Source organism: Pagrus major, chromosome 16 (assembly GCF_040436345.1).
Source record: "Pagrus major chromosome 16, Pma_NU_1.0".
Classification (NCBI taxonomy): domain Eukaryota; kingdom Metazoa; phylum Chordata; class Actinopteri; order Spariformes; family Sparidae; genus Pagrus; species Pagrus major.
The window spans coordinates 6,761,887-6,779,373 of NC_133230.1; the positions used below are offsets into that span (position 1 = coordinate 6,761,887).

General features: G+C 43.4%; 2 protein-coding genes and 1 long non-coding RNA gene across 3 annotated transcripts in view; 1 reads left to right on the top strand and 2 right to left on the bottom strand.

The window, feature by feature from the left end:
• The first annotated feature begins 493 nt into the window (after positions 1-493).
• Positions 494-8,218, top strand: plekhd1 (pleckstrin homology domain containing, family D (with coiled-coil domains) member 1). Its single transcript, XM_073483303.1, has 13 exons — positions 494-648; positions 1,874-1,967; positions 2,171-2,260; positions 2,640-2,716; positions 3,207-3,298; positions 3,389-3,441; positions 3,611-3,705; positions 3,808-3,901; positions 4,429-4,634; positions 5,257-5,389; positions 6,085-6,229; positions 7,022-7,165; positions 7,891-8,218. The coding sequence occupies exons 1-13, from the start codon at positions 494-496 to the stop codon at positions 8,046-8,048; spliced, it is 1,536 nt and encodes a 511-aa protein (XP_073339404.1). The 3' UTR covers positions 8,049-8,218.
• Positions 8,219-9,318: 1,100 nt separating this feature from the next.
• Positions 9,319-17,487, bottom strand: part of LOC141010374 (uncharacterized) — a 43,688-nt gene continuing 35,519 nt past the window's right edge. The window contains exon 3 of the long non-coding RNA XR_012180185.1: positions 9,319-9,809. This is a non-coding gene — a long non-coding RNA (uncharacterized lncRNA). The remainder of the gene's footprint in view (positions 9,810-17,487) is intronic.
• On the bottom strand, positions 12,636-15,621 carry ccdc177 (coiled-coil domain containing 177). The gene is made up of 2 exons (XM_073482725.1): positions 13,109-15,621; positions 12,636-12,720 (listed from the first exon to the last, which is right to left on the bottom strand). Exons 1-2 carry the CDS (start codon positions 15,619-15,621, stop codon positions 12,636-12,638), a joined length of 2,598 nt encoding a protein of 865 aa, XP_073338826.1.

Here is a 17,487-nt window from a genome sequence, read left to right on the forward strand (position 1 = left end):
TGGATGGATGATGGAGAGACCAAACAGTTTATACCTGCCAAGAGCTGGAGACGAGCTACGTACAGTAATCTGAATAACAGCTTTTACTGGCTGGAATATATTGACTGGCTTCAGATTTACTCTTTCCTAAAGCTTCCCTCCCTCCCCACATTGCCACCCTCCTCTTCCTCCCTCCCTCCCTCCCTCCCTCTTTCTCTCTGTCATCATGTTTTCATCTCCGCTGTGATGTGCAGTCAGTCCGCCTCCAGCTGATGAGCGTATTGGCAGCTGCATCATTCCACCCCGCTGAGTTATTGGGATGTGTTTGCTGCTTTTCCTGTTCTGTATTGAAGCACTCCCTGCAGCTGTCCGTGCACCTCTGTGTGTGTGTTAGTGGGTGTTATTGGGGTAATTGTTATTGACTGACTTTTTTACATTTTTTTTATTCTATTGATCGTTTTTTTTTTTTTTTCTTTGTCGGCCCCACCTCCCAGGGCGTGGGAAGCCAGAGAGGATGTTCTCGTCTTCGTCCAGAAACTCTCTGTTCTCGCCCTGGTCGTCCATGGAGCAGTCGGACACTGAGCTGTTGGACATCAGCACCAAAGTGCAGCTGCACGGGGTGCTGTGGAAGAGGCCCTTCGGACGGCCGTCGGCCAAGTGGTCCCGCAGGTGAGGATTTGGTGTGATTCACCTGACTTTAGTGTTTTTTATTTTTCATTGAGCTTCTCTGCAGCTTATTAAACCTTAACAAAACCTGGATGAGTTTAAAAATGAGGTTATGTGTGGTGAAAATCTGCCTTTTCTTTAATTTTCAAAAAGTTGACTGAGAAAGTGAAAAAAATGCTGATTTTCCTTAGAGAATGGTCTTATTTTCCTTCAAAGGAGCGTCTTAGAGTACTGAAAAGTCAAATGTTGTTGTAATATAGTCTCAAATGAGTTTAGAAATACTTAATTTGACTTTATATTTGAGACTACTGTTATAAACTATAATTATTCCACTCTTCTGAGAGCAAAAACTATTTAATTAGCTTCACAGCTGAATTTGAAATCATCTGTAGAGACTTTTCCTCAAATTAAAATAGCAGAAATTACAGAAAATTAAGGGTTTATTTATGTCAGAAGATCTTAGAAGACTTAGAAATGGCCATTTAGGATTTTGCCAACCAAACCAAACCAAAGAGGATTGCTTTATATAACTACAGACGTATTTTTACACCCCAGTGTCCGTGTATCCTGATAAGAGGGAATATTTGGATGTTAAAATGCCTGGATCGGTACCTTATGACACGATAATGCTCTTAGTTTACATAACAGTTAAAACGACAATACACAGTGGATCCAGAGAGTCCATTTGCAGCACACTCCTTGTAACCTTTCCCATTTGCTTGTGTCATGAAGGTCAAAAGATGTTCAGTAAATGCTCATTTGGTCTCCCGTGCCAAACAGTCGAGATCAGTGATCTAACGGCATTTGTTGTCGTCAACAGCTTAAAAAAAAAAGGCAGTCGTTTGAAACTGATCTGCCTGCCAGTGTGATGAAATCTAGATGTGGGTGACCAACTTTGAATGATTTCAATCGTAAAGTGGTAGAATACTTAAAAACCTCTCATGTGCTGCTTTTAATGGGTCACAAGAAAAACAGTCCCAAGTCTGGGAACCACAGGAGAAAAGCCGCTCTGCAGGATGAACTATACAAGTCAACATTTATTTCTGAAAAGTTATATACTTGATTTATCAAGCAAGAATGTTCAAATACTGTTTTTAATCGAATTAACACGTTACCAATCAAGGTAACTGCTCATCAGTTTTGTCTCGAGAACACCGGCAGACGTTGGTTCCTTTCAGCCCCACAGGATTGACTCACTGCTGCTTTCATTGTCTTCCTCGGTACAAAGATTCTTCATCATCAAAGACAGCTTCTTGCTCTACTATGCAGAGAGTGAGAAGAGAAACTTTGAGAGCAACAGGTACTTCAACATCCACCCCAAGGTGAGCCGCTGCATCTTCTCTTAGCACCCGTGAGAAAATGAAGAAGGTGGTGGGTGACTGTGCACAATAACCTATGGAGCCTAGGAGGTTTAAGATGATTAGCTACATGTTTTACATCAGTTTTTCTCGTATAAACTGAAGGCTCTTAATTGATCATCCAGAAACAAACTAATAAATAACGCTGTGATGTGTTTCTGTGTCAGGGCGTCATTCCTTTGGGAGGATGCGTGGTGTCGGCTAATGAAAACATGGGCATGCCCTTTGCCATCGTGGTCAACCAGGAAGATTTTACCGTACGTTTCCTCCGTTACTTACTGACAAACCAAAGCACAAAGATGTTGTGGGACAACATGCAACAACAAATACAAAAATGGCAACATAATAAGGTTCAAATTTTAGTCCGAATTATGAGCAGCTTGCAGAGCCGAACTGAAAAAGCTCTGTCTGAATTATACTTTTAAAACTGTAATGACGTGACGAAGCAGCCTAATCCTGCAACAAATGGGACACATAATGGAGTGAGTTTAACTGCACACTGAGACACAACTGTGTTACAGCAATTATTATTATGCCAGCAGCCCAAAGATGGAAATCGCACTGTCTATTGTGCAGCCTCAGCTGAGTATTGCCAAGTTCGGTATTGATGTAAGATATTGTATATCCGTCCCCCAGGGCACCGTAGTGCTGGCTGCTGAGTCAGAGGAGGAGCAGGTTCAGTGGATGGAGATGCTGCAGGAGTCAGGGAAAGTGTGAGTATTCGAATGACAACTGAAAATGAGACAATACCAGAGTTGCCAACGTCAGAGATTTTCAGTTCACACACACACACACAGACTTATAGCAGTAAATGTAAGAGATAAAGTCCTGATGCAACCACAGCTTTCTGTCACAGCAGCATATAATTTACAGCAATATCACATCTGTTACAACCAAAACACAAATGTTCAGATGCTAGCAGCTTGGTGTGGCTAACATCACCATGCTAACATTCATAATTTAACACTATTCACAAAGTGCAGCTGAGGCCGATGGGAAGGTATTCAGTTTCTTAGGCCAAGGATCCGTTAAGCTGATGGAGAGACGGAGCAGCCTCCTGGGAACAAAATGTCATGGCAATCCCAAAAGCCACGCTGCTGGCACGGCTCAGAACAATGGGAATTACCTATTTACACGCTCACTGAGTATTGATCATGAATCATCCCTCTGTTTTTGTTAAGATTTTCTGTTTTTGTCCAACAGCACGTGGAAGAACGCTCATCTGGGGGAGGCCATGATTGAGAGTCTGGAGGCTCAGGGGCTGCAGCTGGCCAAAGAGAAGCAGGAGTATCTGGGTAAACACGGGGATTTCACCTTAATAAATGAGTTTTTTGAAAGGTTTAGCGAGCTGTGGCAGCTTATGCGAGATGGTTTTCTTTATCCAGATAAGCTGATGGAAGAGACTGAGGAGCTGAGTCATCAGAGAGCTCAGAGAGAGGTGAGACCTTTGTTTACTCCTCTGGTTTCATCACATGACGGCAACAGCATGTTTTTATTTTCTGTTGGAATAAGATGGATTTTTGAGCCTGAAATAAAAAGATTATAACTTAATAACACACATATAACACATACGGCTCTTAAACAGTTGAGTTTGTTTGTGTGTGCAGGAGCTGGAGCGTCTGAACCAGGTCCTGGAGGAGGAGAAGATGAAGTTTGAGGAGGTGGTGCTGGAGCTGAAGGCAGAGCAGGAGCATATCAAACTGTAAAAACTCAACCATTCTCTGTTTTCTGTTTACTGACGATGATCAAACTGTACGAGCCCGTAACTAAATGTGATGTGTTTCCTGCTGTGTGTCGACGGCAGAGACCTGGACGGTACAGCTCAGTCCCTGAAAGGTGTTGAGAGTGAAAAAGAAGAGCTGAGCAACTTAACCGTCATGCTGCAGAAATCCATCGAGGTAAGAAAATAAAACATTGTGAGGTTCAAACAAAAGCTGTTTGTCACTCAGTCACAGATATGTGCGCGAGTCAGTGTGACAAGAATAAATTATTGATGAGTTGGTGCTCGACTTATGTCATGTTACAACTGCTGATGTCATCAGTTATGTAAGGAAACCAATCTGACCTACTAATGTGATACATTTGATAATGATGCAACTTTTTGTGCTCGGGTTCAGGGAGCAGAGAGTCTGGCTCTAGTTCAGACTTTTATTTTTACTTAAATAACATTTTAACAAGATAAAACTTTTTATGGGTAACACTGTTGGGAAATACGCTTATTCACTTTAGATTAGAAGAGAGTTTGACGTGAAGATCGATACCATTCTCACAACACTCAGCATCTGGTTAACTTAGCGAAGCAAAAAGACTGGAAACAGGGAAACAACCAATAAGTAGTCTAACTACAAATGCTGTTCTAACACTTCAATTATTGTAAAAGATTAACTAAACGTGAAATTACTTGATGATTCGTTTTGTCGTTCAGGAGCTCTCTCAGGAGAAAAAGCGGACTCTGGAGCTGCTGGGCGTGAAGGAGCAGGAGGAGGAAGAGGAGGCGGCAGGGGAGAGCTCAGCCCGCAGTAAGTCTGAGGACAGCGGGGATCCCGGACACGTGGACCTGCTGCAGGACCTGCGACACATCGAGGAGCAGATGAAGGTCCTGCTGAAGGAGAAGGATCAGGCTGACGAGAAGTGAGTGAATCCAGCCTCAGATAACTGGTTTAGTGCACAAAAGACTGATCTTGAAATCTGTCTTTTGAAGAAGTGTTTCTATTTTCACATTGATATTTTAATGTATTGAGTGTCAGCGTTAGAAGTAATGATTACTGAATCAATACTAAAAACAAAACAAAAAACGTGCTTTAGCCTGCGATTACAGTTTGGCATCCAAAGGGTCAAACACTCCGACCTTTGTAGGGGAATCTCTGTGCTAATGGCACAGAGAATGTAACTGCTGGTGGAAATGTGTATTGATCCCATAACAACCAGCCCATTGATCCGCACAAGTAAGTGGGATATTACAGGCAGCTGCTATTGACTGTGAAGCACTAATGTTCTGTTATGAACACCGAGTTATCACTTTGTGTTTCCATGAGCGCCATGCACTCTCCTCCACTTCAGCTAAATGACTAAACGATGTTATATAAATAAAATTTCAATTTTATCGTGATAGAAAATTTTATATTAAAAGAAAATAATATACCTGGGGCAACTTTCCCTGAAGCACTAATGTTCAGTGTCTTTTCACAGCTTGATATGAACATTTTCTGATTAGACGTGATGTTTCTATGATGTGTGTGTTTCTGTCACGCAGGCTCAGGGAGAACGAGCAGCGGGCGACTGTCCTGCAGCAGGAGAGGGAGTACTACTCGTCTCAGGCCCGGACATTGCAGCAGTCGCTCTCTCAGCTCACTGCGGACAAACATCAGACCGAGGCCGAGCTCAAGGTGACACAGCATGACTAAGCTGCTCTCGGCCTCCAGTTTACACACAGCGACAAAACACAAAGTCACTTTAGAGGTCACTTAGTTAATCAACTGCTGAAACTGGCCTTATTAGAAGCAAGTCCAACCTGTAATTTCACTTTAAACTGTCCATAATAAGTCCAAGAGTGTTATAGGACTGATTTTCAAGACCTGTCGCCTACATAACCCACAATGCAACTTACATGCAGCTTTTTCTGGAGTCACAATAAGCTTTATTCTACTTTTTTTCCACAAATGCGGTAGTATTTGACCTGTAAACACACTTTAATGTGTGAACTTGCTGGAGTTACCCTTTAAATGTCTCTATAAACCTATATTTGTTAAATTACACAGCAAGTGGGCTTTTCTATTCAGTGTGGGAGGGAAACAGGATGAAGGTTTATTTTTATTATTTTATTATTATTTATTACATAAACTGTGGAGGGCCCTTCGTGGGTAGAGTGTTCTTGTTTGAAGAATTAAAAAAGGGCCGCTGGTTGAATAGGTCTGTCGTAGGGGGTTACAGACTGACTTATGTATTTAAATTTCAATTCTAGATTTGTATAAGCTGAGTCAAAAGCCCAGTATCTTCCTTAAAAAAATAAGCACACAGATACAGTGTATTGCATTAACTCAACTGCTTAAATCAGTTGTCACTGACGTCCTGTGTGTCTCAGGCAGAGATAGAGTCTCGGGTGGAGCTGGAGAAGAGACTGAAGCAGGCTGAAGAGGCTCTGCAGGACCTAGAGAAAGGCCTGAACACGCTGGAACGGACCAAAGAGAGAGACGAGAAGATGAAGGGGGATGTGACTCAGCTGAGGAGTGAGTGCATTCACTGATACTTTTATATCTGATGTCCAATATGAACCTATACCTGTAACCTGTGAACCTATACGACCCAGTATGTGCTGTAAGATTGCATTTAAAACACTTGGAGCTGTACGTTGAAGGGAGAGCAACAATCATCAGTATCTCAATGTCAAATACATACATAAATATACATTAAAGAATATTTACTCATAGAAAAATCTCTGCAGCAGGTGTATGTATACAGATTTAAATGAAGCACATATTTAGATCTGATCTGACACTTACACCTGTTACTGCCCTCCTCTGGACAGAGTTTGTATTACATGTTGATTGCAGGCAAAACAACATCAAAATCATCAGATTATCAGCCAAAGAAAATGAAAGCTGTGTACTTTTCTCGTCCACAGAAAAACATGATTTCTGAGTTTTATTCTGTTCAAATAATTCACTTGAAATTACCTTAAAATTATTAGGGCTGAAAACTAATCTGTTTTTTTGGCAGTCGACCATTTTGATCCAGTAAAACCAGCAAACTGTTTAGGTCAATGGGATGAACACTGATTTAAGAGTACTAAAATACTCCATTAACAGTAAAAGTCCTTCATTGAAAATGTTGAACTCAAGTAAAAGTCTGTCAGTAAAATGTTCTTGTTTAGACCCCCAGGTTGGGAGCCAGTGTCCTAATTAGTGCTCCATCCAAACCAGCAAAACAAATGTGTTACATGCACGTCTGTAGAATAATATCTAATGAGTGACTGTGGCTGACGCTGTGTGATGTGTTCATGATGCGTGCGTTGTGACCAGGGTTCTTCGAGGAGTGTATCTGTGCAGCGGAGATCGAGGCGAAGCTCCCGGCGATAATGAAGAACGCCGTGTATCTGCACAAAGCTGCTGCACGCAGAATCAAGAGCTGCCGCATCCAGAGGACAGCCTCCAGACGCCACTGGTGTAAGTCTGTCACACACTCACCTCTGAACTCATCTGTGTTCTTCATCATATATTTGTTTTGAAATGTTATCCATGCTGTAGTTAAGTTGTTTGTGCTGTTTGTAAATACACTGCATGAAATAAATTGAGGTCATTAACATTGTTAGTAATATTGGGTACACAAGGAAGTAGTAGTTGTACTCGTAATCACAGGTGGTAATTGCTTTTAAGTATTTAATCTTATATTTAATTTAAATTTATCCCATTTTATTGTATTTACTTTATTGTAACGTCATGATTATTTCTCGTTTGGGTCATGTCGTGCCAACTCACCCAGAATTCAGAACATTTTCCAGTTTTTCCCTTGAATTTTCTTGAAAAAAATAATCTTAAAACTCAGATTAAATTGATGGAAGCTTAATTTAATACTTTAATTTAGTACTTTAAGCCTTACTAATTGCTTATTTTCCACTTGATTTGGTTGAAATTTGTCCTGAACATCCCAGAAACCCCTAATAATTTGCAGCATGTATTCATTTAAATAGCTGTTGCAGAATTTTTATAGTAATAAAATTAATTTAAAAATTATTATATGTCCAAACAAAGAATCTCACGTTTTAAACAATTAATATCTGCACTAGTTTTTACTCTCTTGCAGCCAAATGTTGATCCTGTGTACCTTTGTTACTTATTAGACACACGTTATAGTTATATAAGCTTATCTTCTTTTCTCTGCTCCGTTACAGTAAAACACTCCAAGTCTTTTGCCATCACCAGCAATGACGACGCCAACATGGAGGAGCTGCGGGAGACGGCCCGACGGCTGACCTCCGACAGCGACTTCAGGGAGAGTGTGTACAAGATCATCACCCGCAAGGACACCGCAAACAAAACAGAGGACTGAGAGGAGACGTGGTGTTTAGCTTTAACTCAGTTCACACAGTGAGTGATGTAGAGATCCTGACTTCAAACCCACAGTTAAATTACTGTATATGATTGTACAAAGAAATCTGTTTGATGGCATCTCTGGCTGCAATCAGATACACTTCACAGAAACTGAATAAAACCTATTAGAAACCTATTATTTGTAACAGCACTGGTTCTGATCTTACTTGTGGATTGACTGAGTTAAAGTCCTTTTCAACCAAACAGTTTCAGGAAAGACAAGGACTCAACTCAGGAACTGAAAATCCATCACATCTGAAAAAACCTGATCATTAGGCAAATTAGAGAGACTTTTTTAACAACGCTTTTTTAATTTGTCAGGAACCAGACAACTCAAGTCTCACTTTGTTTTGGTCATTAAAATGAAACATTCACCTCAACCCCTTTTTCCACCAAATTATATTAAAAAAAAAATTATCTATTTCATAAGATCAATGTTGAGTGTTCCTGACTCCTCGGGTCCAAATGGATGTAAATGTTCTGAGTTCCTGTAGTAGGATTTGCCCCACGAGCTCCTGAGTTAAGTCCCTGAAACTGTTCAGCTAAATCACATCTGAAGATTTGTTATTGCACTTTTCAACCAAAGAATGATTATGATGTTAACGTACTAGGAACTTTTAACTGGTTATGACAGCCTCAGTTTAATACTGATGCCTCTATATGATCTATATAAGCAAACGGGATTATAATTAAGAATAACCTGGCCTGTCACACTACTACACTGCAGTAGTCTGAATCAAACTATGTATTTGAATAAAACTTTGAGTATTCAAGACTCTGGACTTCACCGGATAAGATGTTGTAAATGTGACTTGATATTAACAAACATTTAAAGGAAAAGTTCACTCAAAATTGAAACTGTAGTCATTATTGACTCACCCTTATGCCAAAGGAAAGGGGTCTGAAGTTTCATAGTCTACATAGTCTAAAACAAAACTAGAATTAAATGTAAAATTGCTCCACACAGCTCGTCTGGTGTAAACCAAGTCTCTGGAAAGCCCAGTATTTGAATATATAGTGACTGAACTTTCATTTTTGGGTGAACTTATCCTTTAAAGTGTCATAGATCATCTAGATAATAAAGATTTAACAACAACAATCACTTGGCAGTGTGTGACTTTAGCCTTGCACCTTGAGTTTCTAGTGTTTTCACCATTCTCTAAATAAAATACTATTATATTAGACTTGCAGTAAACAGAGAGTATTAGCAGATAGCACAGACAATGCAATCCATCTTGTAAAATGTTTGTTTTTATTATTCTGGTTTTGACAGTATGCACAGATTGTGTCCTTTACTTTAACAGAAAAACAATGAACTCACAGATGTGTCTGGTATCGACCATTTCATTATTGCTACATGTGAAAATCTGTCCTCAATGTAAGCAACTCAATGTCATTCACTCACAAGCTTTTTATGATAATGTACAAATGATAACTGATACAGAAAAGAAGCCCACATGTCAGGGTAAGGTACGAGGGAACATGTTACGGATTGAACAACATGCCTTGATGCTAATAAAGCTGTGTTTGAACCTTGTACATGTCATTTCATATCTGCGGGTAAAAGGCTGTCGGTTCACGTCTGTTCTCAGCAGCTCAATCGATGGCAGCGCTACTGGTTTAAAAATGAATAAAAACTCCTGATGTGGTCATGTTTCCATCAGGAGAGAGACTTGTTGTGTTTGATAAAGTTCTGTCCAGGGATCGTAGGTTGCAGTGCCTGCGGAAAATAAAATGAGAGTGTGATGAATATGAGGACAAACAGTGCAAAAAAACAGAACTTTCTGCCCTTCAGTTCAAGAATTCAAAGGTTTTTGGGTCACACTGAAAGTATTAGAGGCAGCACTTTATAATTAACACACCCCCACACCATTTAGCATTTACAAGTAACTTAAAAAAACTTAACAAATGGTTCATTACACACTTTAGTGGCTATAAGGATATTTTTAAAGATGTTATATCTGCCTGCAAATCATTTATAGTGTGTTTCCGTGGGGAAATAAATTAAGTTCTCAAGTCATAAACAGAGTAGAGAAAACAATTTAGACCAGATTTAGAAAATGGATCACTAGAAAAAAAAAAATGTCTTCACTTTCTATACGTAATTGAAGACATTTAGACCCGACTAAAACACATCATTGACTGCTTAATGTTGCATTTTTAATTGGTGCTTAAAAACATTACTATGCAATTCTCCAAAAGATTAAAAAATGAGTTTGTATCGTGTGTGCAACACAGAAATATGTGGATATGGCAGATCTTAACAAATATAATCTATAAGGACTTGTGGTTTCTAAGATCAGATGATGAGTGTCATCTAAAGACTGAAGATATAAAATAAATGAGCCACTTGAGAATAAGCAGTGCGGTGAAGCACAGCATCGTGCAGTTTATAGCAAAATCAATTAATACAATGTTAAAATTAATCACATTACACGTTAAGTGCTGCTTCAGCCAGAGATATTTCATTAGACTGCCTGCAACTATACAACAACACTTCCTGTCGGTCCATTAGTCACATGCTTTTTTCTGTAACTCTGTGTCAAAGCACACTGAACAAAAGACACTGGTTTGCAGCTGCAGATTTTAGAAAATGGTGGCTGAAATAAAATGCTGCGACTACTCGACCAATCAGAAATGTTTAGAACTGCAAGTCACACCCCCAAAGCTCCTGTACCTAAGAGAAGTAATACACCTGAGCAGGGACTAACCAGGAACCACATGCTGAACCACTTCTTTAAAGGTGCCATATGTAAGAATTGGTCACTTGTCGAAATCATACTCCAAACTAATAGGGAGCAGCATATTACCAGAGGAGCCGCTAACTGCTGCTAACTGTGGCAGCCATTAGCTAGTTAGCTCAGCTAGCCATGCAGCTAATGCTCCTATAAGCTGACTTTACCCGGACTGGGAGCTCGGAGCACCATAGACACAAGGGTGTCAATTACTATTGGACAATCACCTCCTGAGGTACAAAGTGGCTAGCTGGTAAGCATCAGTAGATATCTCTGCAACACAAAACACAGACGTCTGGGCAACCTGCTTTCTATTTCTTCACCTGTCTGTCCAGGATTTCAAAAACTAAAACTTACATATCACAACTTAAAAGGACTGCACCACATCGCTCAACATGAAAGTCAGAATTTTCGAGCTGCAACACAAATAACAAATTTGATTCTTGGGTGTCTTTGATATAATTTTTCATTAGCTGTCAAAACTATGCAACAACAAAGAGTAAGAATTTGATTTTCTGTCATAAATGTATCCAAAACTCTCTTGGTGAGCTGCTCCTCTTACCTCTCTGACCTACTAGTACTTTTTCTTTTATTTTGAATTGAAATGTACCTGAAATGCGGTTTACCAGGACGTAATGACTACCGCCTTTTAATGGAACCTTTTCTAGATTTCATCTTTTCAGACACCATCATAAGCGCCGATAAATCTGCCGTCTCATCCCTCTAACCTTACATCACCTCCCCCTGATTATCCGGTGGGAACAGCGTGGCTCAGTCGCTGCCACACGCCTGTCAGTAATTCACTGGCCTAATGCTGCAATTTCAAACTCATTCTGGCTTTTATCTCAGTCGTCTCGACATCAGCAGGTATCAGTCTGGCTGAAACGCTCGGTCTAGCCTACTTCCTGGCCACGGATTTGCTGCAGGGACGGTGACCGACTCTGAAGCTGTTTAAAGGACTTCTCCCTGAATGAGTGATGAGGAGGAATGCGGCAGTATTTTCCCTGCCTCGCACAGATGTGAAGAGAAAAGTGATGGCGTGTTTTTCCAATAACGCCCTGCACAGAAACGACCAGAACGAGCCAGCTCCACACAGGCGGCCCCCACATATTCCCACGCACTCTTAGTTCACCTCTTGATGCTCCATCCTGATTTCTATCGCTATGGCAACAGCTAAATGAGAGGGCAAAATCCCATGTGTATCTCCCTTTTCCTTTTTTTTTTAATCTGAGAGATTGGAGGATTAGCTCAGCCTTTAAAGCCTGTTGTTGGCTCGCATGTTGGCTCCTGGGTAAAAGCATTTTTTTTTCTCTGTGCACTGTCAGGGTCACTGTGATCAAAAGTTGTTGTGTGTTGTTTAATTGCGAGCGCTGAGAGGCAACAAAACAGAAGGCATTACATAACCTGGAAAACAATAAAAAGCTGTACCTGTTGACCTTGACTTGGTCACCAGGCGGCTTTCCTGGGAGCAGCTCGGCTGTTGGGGGAGTTGAAAGGTGGTTGTCTCTTGGAGTGCTTCACTGTTTACTTTAACCTGATGTGATGAGGAGAGACAGGGGGAGTCCTTGAAGCAAATGCGAGGGCGGAAGAACAGACCCCGCTGCAGGAATCAGCATCCTCTGATGCTTCATCAGCACATGGCTCGTGCACACGGCCCTCCTGTGCTGCATTGTCAGCGGTTAGGTACGGACAAGTGTCCAGCCCAGGGCTTTACTTCCATGCTATATCTAGCTGTGTACAAAAGGATCCCTCGTTTGCTTTGGGGGCTCTGAAACCATTTCCTCTTCACTTTCCCATACAGGAGTGCTCCCTTAAAAGCCTCTGCAGTTGTCATGGAGTTGTGCTTCCTGGTAAACAATGACTCTTTTCATTCCCGCACAGCTTTCAGTCCAGTAGCTGAGTTGGACGGAGCAGAGGGCAAAGAGAAGGAGAGAGGGGGGGGGCTGTGTTGCTGCAAAAGGCAGCTCTCTCTACGCTCTCATCTAAGATGAAGTCTACTGTACTGTTTGTCCCATACAGGCGTTACTGTTTTTAATTCACGACAGCTGATATAGTTTGTAGTCTCGTTACATCCATGATATAAAATGATTTGGTTTCTTAGGATCTTCAAGAAAAACTGACTGTCAAAAATGTGATCACACCAGCTGATGGGTGAAGATATGTAAGGAGAAAATAATTAAGGGAAAAATGGGTAAAGCTGTTGTGTGATGAGGGCCACAATGAAGGCAAGAGCTGAGCACATGTCCAGAAAGTTAGGAGTCCACGACAAAGCTATGGGTTTATTTTGTCATCCAGGCTGGCTTTGAGTTGAGCTTCCAGAGCCATTTTATCAAAAGTACGCATGTTGGTCTCCTCCCGCACCTTGTCTCGCACATGAAACGAAGCTCGGGCCACTGAGCGAGCGCTCTCCAGCACTGCCTTCTTCTCCTTGAAGATCTGCTCGCTCTTCTCCAGCTTCCTCTCGATGGACTGCAGCAGCTCCAGACGCCTCTGCTTCTCCTCCTCTTCCACCCGCTGCCTGTTGAGCCTCTGGAGTCGTTCCTTCTCCTGCCGGCTCTGGACGGCCCGCTGAGCTTTCTCTCTCGCTCTCTCCTCGGCCACCAACGCTGCCTGTTGGGCTCGTTTCTCTGCCTCCTTCACACGAGCTTCCAAGAGCTGCTGCTGCTGCTTCTCACGCTTCTCTGCTGCCTTGCGTGCTTTCTGGATCTGCTTCTCCTCACGCTTGGCCTTCTCTTTCAGCTCCTGCCCTCGACGCTCAACAATCTGTTCGTAATTCTCGAGGGAGCGGCTGAGCTTGTCTTCCGCTGTCCTCCTGGCCTCCTCCCGCTCCTCCTGCTCTCTTCGGGCAATCTCTTGTATCAATGCCGCGTGACGCCTCCTCTCTGCTTTGTTTAGACCTCGTCTGTCCTCCTGGGACTGGTGCTCCTTCTCCTGCCTCTTGAGCTCAGCCATGGTGAGCTTCTCTTTCAGCAGCAGCCTCTCCTGCTCCAGCATGGCCGCCCTCTCCTCCTCCAGCGCCTTCAGGTTCTGCTCTTGAAGAGCTTTCTTATGCTTCTCCTCTCGCGCCGCCTGCTGTAACCTCAGCAGACGGCTCCTCTCCTGCTGCTCTGCGAGCTCCCTCCATCGCCCCTCGTTCTCCTCGGCCTGCCGCATCTTGGCAGCTGCTGATTGTCGCTCCTGCTGGCTGAGTCTTCGCTGACGTATCGACACCTGTGTCTGCCACACCCGCTGACACTGAAGGACCGCTCGCTGCTTCTCTCGGTCCTCCTGCTCCCGTCGTAGCTCCTCCATCCTGCGCTCACTATCCCACTGAAGGTGAGCCACGTAGCGAGTCTGGCTCATGATGTCTTCCTCCTGGTACCTGGCCAGCATCAGAGCTGCGATCTTGCGGTCACGCTCAGACACGGCCTTCAGGCCTCGACGCCTCACCTCCTTCACTATGCGCTCCACCTTCTGCGTCGTCTGAGGAGAGTGGCTCAGGTCACCGAGGCTCAGGCTGCGGCCCATCAGGGAGTTGAAAGTGGCCATCGTGCGAGCTCGAGGACTGGAGACTTTGGCCCAGTGATCTCGCGCCCCTTCCCAGCTGTAAGAAGAGGAAGCACCTGACTCTGATGAGGTGCATGTGGTAGTGGTTGTGGTGGAGGTGGAACAGCAGACGGGATCTGTCCGCCGCTGTAAGGACTCAAGCGAATGGCTTTTTCCTCGCACCTTGGACTTGAACCCAAGATGTCCATTGTGCTGAGAGAACAGTCCTCCTGTTACGCCGTTCAGAGGCGTCCCAGAGGTCTGAACTGCAGGCTTTGTCACTGACGATGCGAGTGTAGAGTTGGCTCTGGGGAAGGACGGGGGTTTTGGTGTTGATCTGGGGAAAGTGTTTGAAGATTTACCGCCTGAGGACTTCCTGACTACCGGTGGGGGGCCAGATGAGAGCGGACGTGTGGTTTTTACTTGTTCAGATGAGGAGGACAAGGGTTGCTTGACAGATCCTTGGTAACCACCCTTGGGGGATGTTGTACAGGGTACAGAACCAGTTTTTGAGGACTTAGGGGAGGTACTAAGACTGGTGGAGGGAGCTTTTGCTAAAATACCTGTTTTAGTAGCTGGACCTGACGCTTTAGAGGACGCTGCAGAATCAGTGGCCGAGCTGGAGGTCACCGACCCAGATTTAGTCGAGGCAGAGGAGGCTTTGTGCTGCTGCTCCACAGCGGAGGGTGACGCAGTGCTGCCGCTATTGACCGCTGCCTGCAGAATCCTTCTTTTCTCCTCTCTGATAATCCTTTCCCTCTCCTCTCTGCACTGCCTCAGTTTGGCGTGCCTGTCCCGCTCGTAGACTTCAAACAGCCCTGTCGCAACACGCATGGAGCGGCCGGGAGCCTCACGGGCGAAGTCAGCCAGCGGGCGTTGCAGGAGCTCCACAGGTTTGACCCCACATCGAGCACACGCCTCCAGAGAGTGGGGGCTTGTTAACACGTAACGGCTGCCCTCTGCGGCTGGTGAGTCAAAGTTGAACAGGTCCAGGTGGAGTTTGGGTGACGGTTCTCTGTCAGTTTGAGTCTGTGGTTGCTCAGGTGGCGCCTCCTGAGGGGCGGCGTCAGGCGCTGCCGTGGATGCAGAGTGGCAGGGGCTTGGCTCAGAACTGCCAGTAGGCGGTGTCTCAAACCCGGCATCCCCATCATCCTCTGTTGTCGTGCCATCGGCCTGTTCTGGTAGTCGAGGGTCTTCAGTGGCCACAGCTGGCGTGTTGAGCTGCGGGCCTTTACACTTGTTCTGCTCCTCAGCCTCCGAGGGGTCGACCATAGTTGGCTGATACTGCCGGTGGAGAAGAGGGAGGGCGGGGATCGATGGAGGGGGAGGTTGTATGATACATGAAGGGATAGAATAGTGGGAAGAGGTTTCAATTAGAGGATTACAGCGTTCATTTCAGAGCTTAAGAGACATACAGTCTGTGGGGGGAGGGTCGTAACGCCGGTTCAGAGACGCATGCATGCATGAACATATATTCACACAGTGATTTTAACTCCAGATGAGACATTTCCCCTTCAGGGAAGTGACATAACGTATGAAAAAACACCACAGTCCTTTAATAGAGGGGTCTATTTTTGGCAGAGTTACTAGGCTGTGAGAATTTGATTACTCATAGCAATATTTTTCACTCTACATCACACAATCAACCTACAAAGACCTTTTGAAAGCACATCCTGCAACATACAGTATAAACCAGTTTGATGTATAGCACCTGGATGTGGTAAACAAGCACTGCACACATCTATTCACCATCATGGGCTCACACCTACAAACAGGGAAGGCCTAGACTTTTCCACAGCACGAGAGAGGTGGTGAATATCTTCACTTTCACGTTAAAAACGACTCAGGGGTCAGATTTTAAAGGCGAATTTCATTAGAGATGTGTCCACACAAAGACAATATCTACTCGGGGCCTATTCACTGCTGTTTCCTGCGTCGGATTGCTTGTTTTTCAAGCACACAACACACACACAGACACCCAAACTCACCTGCCAGTTTGCAAAACGTTTTCTAAACCGGTGCTTTGTTCCCCTTTAATCCATCCAGCTGCCCCTGCTCCCTGCATAATATCAGGCTTCAGGGGAAAGAAAGGCTGCGGCCGTCGATCCACCGATGGAGCATCACATCGTCGCAGCCTCCAGCGACACGACAGACAGACGGAGCCTCTCGCAGCCTGTCGGCCGACTGAGCGCGACGGCTCCAAACTGCTGCTCTCTCTGCTCGGTTAAAAAAATGAAAGCACAAGCGGCCCTCCCAGAGTGAAATGTGCTGTAAAATCTCCTATCCAGCTTCCTCCGAGTGCATCCCGTAAACACCTGCTATCTGTTCAGCAGCATCCCTCCATCTCAGCCTCCTTAGCTCCGCCCGCTTCTGGCAAAATGTGCTAAAAATACAGTCTGCTCCCTGCAATTAAACCGAGCGCCTCTCCTTCTCATCCACACATGCTCTCCACAAACAAAACGCTGATCTGATGTGTTTTAGCCTTCACCAAAGCTCCTCGTATAGATTTATATATATGACAAAACAATATAAGTGTCTTCATAATGATTTTATTAGGTTTCAGAAATTATCCACCGCTTTGTAATTTGTTTTACATGCAAAACAATAAAAACAAATATCTGTAAATATATGAACATGAACCTTAAAATAGATGCTGGTTTAATCTGTCCTGGCTGGGCCATCAGAAGTCTTATCACAGCATGTAACAGCTGCCATCTGTCATCCTGCTTATGTGTGAAGTTAATACACTGTAACTACTCAACAGAGCCACTAGAGGGCACTATAATATAATATAATATAATATAATATAATATAATATAATATAATATAATATAATATAATGCATTTAATGTCCTTGTTTTAAGTATAGATGTATGTTTGCAGTGTTGTGAAAACAAGTCATACTCCAGTAAAAGTAAAGATATCATGTATTTCTACTAAAGTCAAAAGTAAAATTATTGAGAAATATTCAGCAGTTCAGAGTTTCTTTGTTTATCCGATTGCAGATAAAATAAATTATGCCCTGATACAGCATGCAATCTGCAAAAGTAATTAAAGTTATCAAATGAATGTAGTGGAGTTAAAAAGTATTATATCTGCCTCCAAAATGTAGTTAGGTGGAAGTATAGAGTAGTAGAA